At 36.2% G+C, this 7,908-nt stretch overlaps 1 protein-coding gene across 1 annotated transcript in view; it reads left to right on the forward strand.

Moving 5' to 3' along the window:
• The window catches only part of ARR3 (arrestin 3), a 43,646-nt gene extending 39,563 nt beyond the window's left edge, over positions 1 to 4,083 (forward strand). The window contains 1 exon segment of the mRNA XM_053691294.1: positions 3,598 to 4,083. Within this exon segment, the coding sequence (XP_053547269.1) occupies positions 3,598 to 3,700 (103 nt within the window). The 3' untranslated portion in view covers positions 3,701 to 4,083.
• Positions 4,084 to 7,908: the final 3,825 nt, after the last annotated feature.

Raw genomic sequence — 7,908 nt, forward strand, 5'->3', positions numbered from 1 at the left:
GCTAGATTCACTTTATTCACATTAAATGTAATAAATATCATTAATACTTAAAGTATTGCAGTTATTTATTATATTTACTGTCTCTTTAAATATGTGCCTGGTCTGCCAGTTTTAAATTGGCATTTTGGAATCTGCCATGTGGCTGCAAACCTCCCTTGTCTCCTATAAAAACTACAGGTAAAGTATTGTTTAGGGCCCATAAAGTGGCTTCTTATCTGCACTGCTGTTATTTCCAGCAGCATATTATCGTATTACAAGTTAAAAGTAAATGGGATTGAGAGAGCGCAAACGTAGTTTACACTCGTCGGGTTAGCTCATCTTAAACCCTTGTGTAAAGGGTAGTGCATAAAAAAAAAAGTTGCACTAAACACAACATAAATACATTCAAAATTACAGTTATACTTATATTAACACTATCTGATAAAAAAAATATTCATTTAAATATTTAAAAAAAGGTATAAGGGTTACAAGGTATATGGTATATGACAAGGTTTTTGACTGAAAAGGATTATATTGTATATATACATACATATAAATGTTTAAATATGTGTGTGTGTATATATATATATATATATATATATATATATATATATATATATATATGTGTGTGTGTGTACAGATAAATGTAAGTATTTTTGTGTTTTTACTGTATATTTACTGTGCATATTTAACATTCCAATGCTCTTCACTTACAGGATAATGTATTTTTTATTGCAATTAGTTGTATTGTATTCTTTATGGTATCTATAGATAAACAGGTATAGATATCTATTTTACATTAACAGATATATATAGAAATATATATTCAATTATATAAATAAAAATAAAAATTCTACGTGAAGAACAGAAACGTAAAATATGCATAGGAGTTCACGCTTTAGGTCTATCGCGGTGGCGAGTTAGCTCATAGGAAGAATTACTAATCTTACATCGCATTATAAAAAAATTTAAATATAAAATATTTTTTTCAATTATTATATACACTGTAAAAAAATAAAAAATAATATATACAGTATATATATATATATATATATATATATATATATACACACACACAGTATATTCTATGGATTATTTAGAATTGTTTACAGTATGTATAATAATTTTTATTAATATTTTATATGTAATATTTTAATAATGTGCAATGAGGTTAGCAATTCTTCATGTGCGCTAACCCGACACTGCGTTAGACCTAAATAACAACAAAACATGAAGAACAATACGCATATTTTACATCCCCATGTTCTTCACATAGATAATACTTTAATTTTTATTATTAAATATATATTTCTATATATATGTGATAATGTAAAATAGATACCTATTGGACCAGATATACAGGTATAAGTACAGTGGGGCAAAAAAGTATTTGTCAGCCACCAATTGTGCAAGTTCTCCCACTTAAGAAGATGAGAGAGGCCTGTAATTTTCATCATAGGTATACCTAAACTATGAGAGACAAAATGTGGCAACAAATCCAGACAATCACATTGTCTGATTTGGAAATAATTTATTTGCAAATTATGGTGGGAAATAAGTATTTGGTCAATAGCAAAAGTTCATCTCAATACTTTGTTATATATCCTTTGTTGGCAATGACAGAGGTCAAACGTTTTCTGTAAGTCTTCACAAGGCTGTCACACACTGTTGCTGGTATGTTGGCCCATTCCTGCATGCAGATCTCCTCTAGAGCAGTGATGTTTTGGGGCTGTTGCTGGGCAACACGGACTTTCAACTCCCTCCAAAGGTTTTCTATGAGGTTGAGATCTGGGGGCCTATCTGCAGGCTCGCCAGAAACAGCAGTTATGAAGCGCTCCATAATCTGTCCGCCTGCTCTGAGCAGGCGGACAGACATTGCCGGAAATCAACCCGATCGAGTACGATTGGGTTGATTGACACCCCCCTGCTGGCGGCCCATTGGCCGCGAGTCTGCAGGGGGCGGCGTTGCACCAGCAGCTCTTGTGAGCTGCTGGTGCAATGCTGAATACGGCGAGCGTATTGCTCTCCGTATTCAGCGAGGTCTGGCGGACCTGATCCACACTGTCGGATCAGGTCCGCCAGACTTTCTTAAATAGGGGCCCTAGAGACTGGCTAGGCCACTCCAGGACCTTGAAATGCTTCTTATGAAGCCACTCCTTCATTGCCCGTGCGGTGTGTTTGGGATCATTGTCATGCTGAAAGACCCAGCCACGTTTCATCTTCAATGCCCTTGCTGATGGAAGGAGGTTTGCACTCAAAATCTCACGATACATGGCCCCATTCCTTCTTTCATGTACACGGATCAGTCGTCCTGTTCCCTTTGCAGAGAAACAGCCCAAAAGCATGATGTTGCTACCCCCATGCTTCACAGTAGCTATGGTGTTCTTTGGTTGCAACTCAGCATTCTCTCTCCTCCAAACACGATGAGTTGTGTTTCTACCAAACAGTTCTACTTTGGTTTCATCTGACCATATGACATTCTCCCAATCCACTTCTGGATCATCCAAATGCTCTCTAGCATACTTCAGACGGGCCCAGACATGTACTGGCTCAAGCAGGGGGACACGTCTGGCAGTACAGGATCTGAGTCCCTGGCGGCATATTGTGTTACTGATGGTAGCCTTTGTTACGGTGGTCCCAGCTCTCTGCAGGTCATTCACTAGGTCCCCCGTGTGGTTCTGGGATGTTTGCTCACCGTTCTTGTGATCATTTTGACCCCACAGGGTGAGATCTTGCGTGGAGCCCCAGATGGAGGGAGATTATCAGTGGTCTTGTATGTCTTCCATTTTCTAATTATTGCTCCCACAGTTGATTTCTTCACACCAAGCTGCTTGCCTATTGCAGATTCAGTCTTCCCAGCCTGGTGTAGGTCTACAATTTTGTTTCTGGTGTCCTTCGACAGCTCTTTGGTCTTCACCATAGTGGAGTTTGGAGTGTGACTGTTTGAGGTTGTGGACAGGTGTCTTTTATACTGATAACAAGTTCAAACAGGTGCCATTAATACAGGTAATGAGTGGAGGACAGAGGAGCCTCTTAAAGAAGAAGATACAGGTCTGTGAGAGCCAGAAATCTTGCTTGTTTGTAGGTGACCAAATACTTATTTTCCACCATAATATGCAAATAAATTATTTCCAAATCAGACAATGTGATTGTCTGGATTTGATTCCACATTTTGTCTCTCATAGTTGAGGTATACCTATGATGAAAATTACAGGCCTCTCTCATCTTCTTAAGTGGGAGAACTTGCACAATTGGTGGCTGACTAAATACTTTTTTTGCCCCACTGTATATATAGATATATACATATAAATATGTATTTACAATAAAAAGACATCACCTATACACTTCTTAGTTGGGGCAACAGGGTGTGTGTGTAAAAATATTATTATAGTTTATTAGTCGGGGAGATAAGATAATAGTCCACTCAATGTAAAAGGTAGCAAGGCAAATTTTACATTTGTTTAATCTCAAATTTTTCTCTTAACCTGAGTTATTCAAAGTAAAAAAAAACTTGTGGAGGAATTTATGTACTGCATAAATATTAATAATTTTAGTTTGCTGTCCCTCCACTGACTTTTACTCCTGTTTTCTCTCAAATTTGTCTTTTATTTTTTCTAGTGCTGAAGATGTGGTGATTGAAGAATTTGCTCGACAGAAGCTGCAAGGAGAAAATGATGACGAAGATGAAAAGGAAGGAGCAGAGAAAGAGAGTACCAGCTAGAAGATGGAAATGAAAAAGCAGATAGAGTAGTAGCGGAAATAATTACAGAATCTGTTCTGTCACTATGTCTCAGGCTATATTTGTAGAACGTGTTTAACATTGTAAATCCAGGTATCAATCATCAATCACCCAGCAGTGACTTTGTGAAATAAAAATCTATCATTTATGAGGGTGCAGCAGCATCCCAGTATGTTTCACTAGATGTGTGGTTTCCAGTGTAAGTCCCATTGACATTGTAAGAGATACATTAAAATAAATATGAATTATTTAATCTTGAAGTGTCTGAACGTTTGTTAGAACAGGGTAAACTGTAATCCTCACTATAGTAGAGTGTTATAAAACGGTATTCATATAACCTTATGTAAAATTTCTAATGAGATAAGTAATTAAAAATGTGTATAAATCTGACATGGATTGAGCACAATCTGGGTGTGATTAAATAAATTAAAGGTGAATTTAAAAACAGATCAATTATATGTTTTGTGTAATTTAGACATTAATCTAGTCAAAACCAGGTGCTTTTAAGTTAACCAGTGATCCAACAGGTTGCATTAACCTAAGTTAGCCTGTTTGCACAATTTAAAGGGATGTTAAAACCAAAAAAATATTTCATGATTCAGATAAATTGCAAAGTTGTTTAAAAAGCTATGCTCTAATTCTATTATCATATTTTCATCATTTTGTCGGTATCGTTTGTTAAAGTAGCAGCAAGGTACTACTGGGAGCTAAGTGTAAGTCAATAAAAAGAAGCATAAATGTGCAGCCACCAATCAGCAGCTTGCTCCCAGCACCTAAGCAAACCCAGATATGCTTTTCAACAAAGGATACATAGAAAACTAAGCAAATTAGATCATTTAAGTAAATTGGAAAGTTGTTTAAATATGTATTCTCTATCTGAATCGTGAAAAAATATTTGGAGTGTCATGTCCCTTTAAGTATTTTTTTAAGTGATAGATCTTTTAGCAGCCAGCATTTATCCACATCCTATAGCCTGCACTTGCTGATAATATTTCTGCATTATAAGAATCCCCCACTATAACTTTACTGCAGGAGTCCTTAGTCTTATTATAAGACCAGTTGAGATTAAGGTTTCAGAAAATGTTTCAGTTATTATTAAAGGGACAATAAACCCAAAAATGTTCTTTCATGGTTCAGATAGAAAATACAATTTTAAACAACATTCCAATTTACTTCTATTATCTAATTTGCTTCATTATTTAGATACCTTTTGTTAAAGAAATAGTAATGCACATGGGTGAGCAAATCACACGAGGCATCTATGTGCAGCCACCAATCAGAAGCTACTGAGCCTATCTAGATATGCTTTTCAGGAAAGAATATCAAGAAAATGAAGCAAATTAGATAATAGAAGTAAATTAGAAAGTTATTTAAAATGGTATTCTCCATCTGAATCATGAAGGATTTTTTTGGGTTTAATGTCCCTTTAAATTACTTCATACTTAAAGGAATACTAAACCCAAATGTTTTCTTTCATGATTCAGCTTGAGCATGCAATAAAAAAAAAAATAAAAAAAATGTAAGTCCCAACTTTATTGAAATCATGTACAAGTACAATGTGGGAGGCGCTGCACCCTGTTAGTAACATACAGTGGTCGGTAAATTTCATATAATGAAATCTGGAAGAAAACAGAGAAGATAGAGAACCCTTCTTTTGTATTGACGTGTTATTTAATACCAATTGTATAGTATAAGAAATGTATAAGTCAATGTGCTATAATTATACAAAATGTTTTCGTTTTACGAAGGTAAGAGAAGAGAAAGAAAAGGAAAAGAAGTAAAGTTGCTGCATTGATTATACAATAACAAACTGATGAATTAAATATGTAAGACGACTCAACCTCATTTGATATTTGAGACTATTTAGCTACGAATCCATGGTTTAATTGTTTGACAAAAACCTGTACGATTTGATTTAATATTACTTAATAAAATGTTCAATATAAGGACCTATATCTATCATGTGTAAGTGTGGTTTTATTTTTTTAAGATATTGCTCCCATGTGTTCAGTATTTATGCATATATATCCATTTTAGCGTTTTTAATATAGAAGTATTCTTCTAGTTCTAGGAATTCTGAGACACGTAGTGTCCACATTATCAGAGATGGGGCCTCTTTACTTTTCTAATTTCTTGCTAGTAGATATTTAGCACTGTTTGTCATGACGTGAAATAATTTTAGACAAGGTTTAGATTTAATTTTAGGGAGTTTGTTCAGAAGCCATATCAAAGGGTCTAATGGGAATTGAGTGTTTAATATTACTTCTATTTCTGCAATGATATTTCTCCATATTGCCACATCCGTGTCAACATCTCCAACAATGGTTAGACTTGCTGTGAAAAAGGCAATGGATTTTGGTTGGGGTGAGATACCATCTGTGCAGGAGTTTAAAAACATTTTCCTGTAGTGATAGTGAGATTGAAGTTTTGGTTATATTAAGGAAGAGGGTTATACTAGTTTGTGGTCAAATTATTATTCCTAGTTCTTCCCATTTTTCTAGAAAGGGGGGGGTGTATCATGGTATATTTAGGGGAAACTACTTGCAAAGCGAGAGAATTAGCCAACACAGCTCTAATATTAGATGCAAAAACCTGGAGGCTCCCCTGTCCAAACACTTCTTGTAAAAAGGCCATGGTATAAGCCAATTAAGATGGCAGGTCATTGACCACATAAGGCCTCCCAGGAATGGTATGGACAGGGAAAAAACTGCGGAGACAAAAGGAAATGTGGTGGATACACAAACTTGAGACCCTGGCCCCAAGGGGCCTTTAAAGAATATGATCTGACCTGTTTCTTTTAAAATGTATGTTTAGTCATTTTGTAAATAGTATTCATTCAACTCCCGTGTTTAATATCCTCATCAGTTTCCTGTTTTGGATAAACCACAATGATATTAGAATGAGATGTGGCATCTTTAATAAATGTATCATACATGTAGCTAAAGGACCAGTCATTACTGTAGATTTGCATAATGAACAAATGCAAGATAACAAGACAATGCAATAGCACTTAGTTTGAACTTCAAATGAATAGTAGTTTTTTTTTCTGACAATTTTAAAAGTTATGTCTATTTCCACTCCCGCTGTACCTTGTGACAGCCATCAGCCAATAACAAATGCATACACGTACCATGTGACAGTCATCAGTCAATCACAAAAGCATACACGTTTTATTCTGTGAATTCTTACACAAGAATCAAACAGTTTAAATATAAAAAGACTGTGCACATATTGTTAATGGAATTAAATTGGGAAGTTGTTTAAAATTGCATGCTCTATCTGAATAATGAAAGTTTTTGACTTGAGTGTCCCTTTAAATGTATCACTATGAGAAAACAAATGTAAATGTAAGTAACAAGGTAATTTCACACAATGATCAGTAGATGGAGTATGTGTATAGCCAGAGGCTCTTTGGCGCCAAAAAAAAGATTTAAAAGTCTTGTAAAATGTAATAGAATGGATCACAGGAAGTGGACAGACAATTTAGCAAGAGCTAGAACAGAAAATGGCAGATCAGGTAGCTTTGTCTTATCTCCCATATGCAGACAAAAAAGGAGTTTACTAAAGTTCAAAAAAATAATGTCCTTATAAATGACACAATATGGGCATGGAAAAAAGTAAATAAACAGATAACAATAGGATCAGAGCTTAAGCTTTATATGCCCTATACAAGGCAACCCCAATTTTATGCCAGGGAATTAATTCCCCTTTCTCTAATGAGAAGGAAACCCAATAATCCTATTACATAAAAGGCCAAGTGTGTTTGTCCGAAGCTGTCATGAGCAGTAGAGACAGCACAAGGACAAACACAGCTGGCCTTACCTGACAATCCATGCTGTTTGCGGCAAAAGTGGGCATGGCCGGTGGGTGTGTGGGTGTGGCGGGGTGTGACGGGGCATGGCTGGGCACGGTCAGCACGATAGAGGGGAGAGAAACAGAAAGAGAGGGGGAGAGACAAAAAGAGATAAAAAAAGAGCTAAAGAGAGGGGGAAGAGCAGAAGAGAGGGGAAAGTGCAGAAGAGAGGGGGAGAGAGAGCAAAAGAGAGGGGAGAGAGACAGAGCAAAAGAGAGGGGGGAGAGAGAGCGAAAGAGAGGGGGGAGAGAGAGCAAAAGAAAGGGGGGAGAGAGAGCAAAAGAAAGGGGGGAGAGAGGGGGGAGAGAGAGAGCAAAAGAGAGGGGGAGAGAGAGCA

Source organism: Bombina bombina, chromosome 1 (assembly GCF_027579735.1).
Source record: "Bombina bombina isolate aBomBom1 chromosome 1, aBomBom1.pri, whole genome shotgun sequence".
Lineage (NCBI taxonomy): Eukaryota > Metazoa > Chordata > Amphibia > Anura > Bombinatoridae > Bombina > Bombina bombina.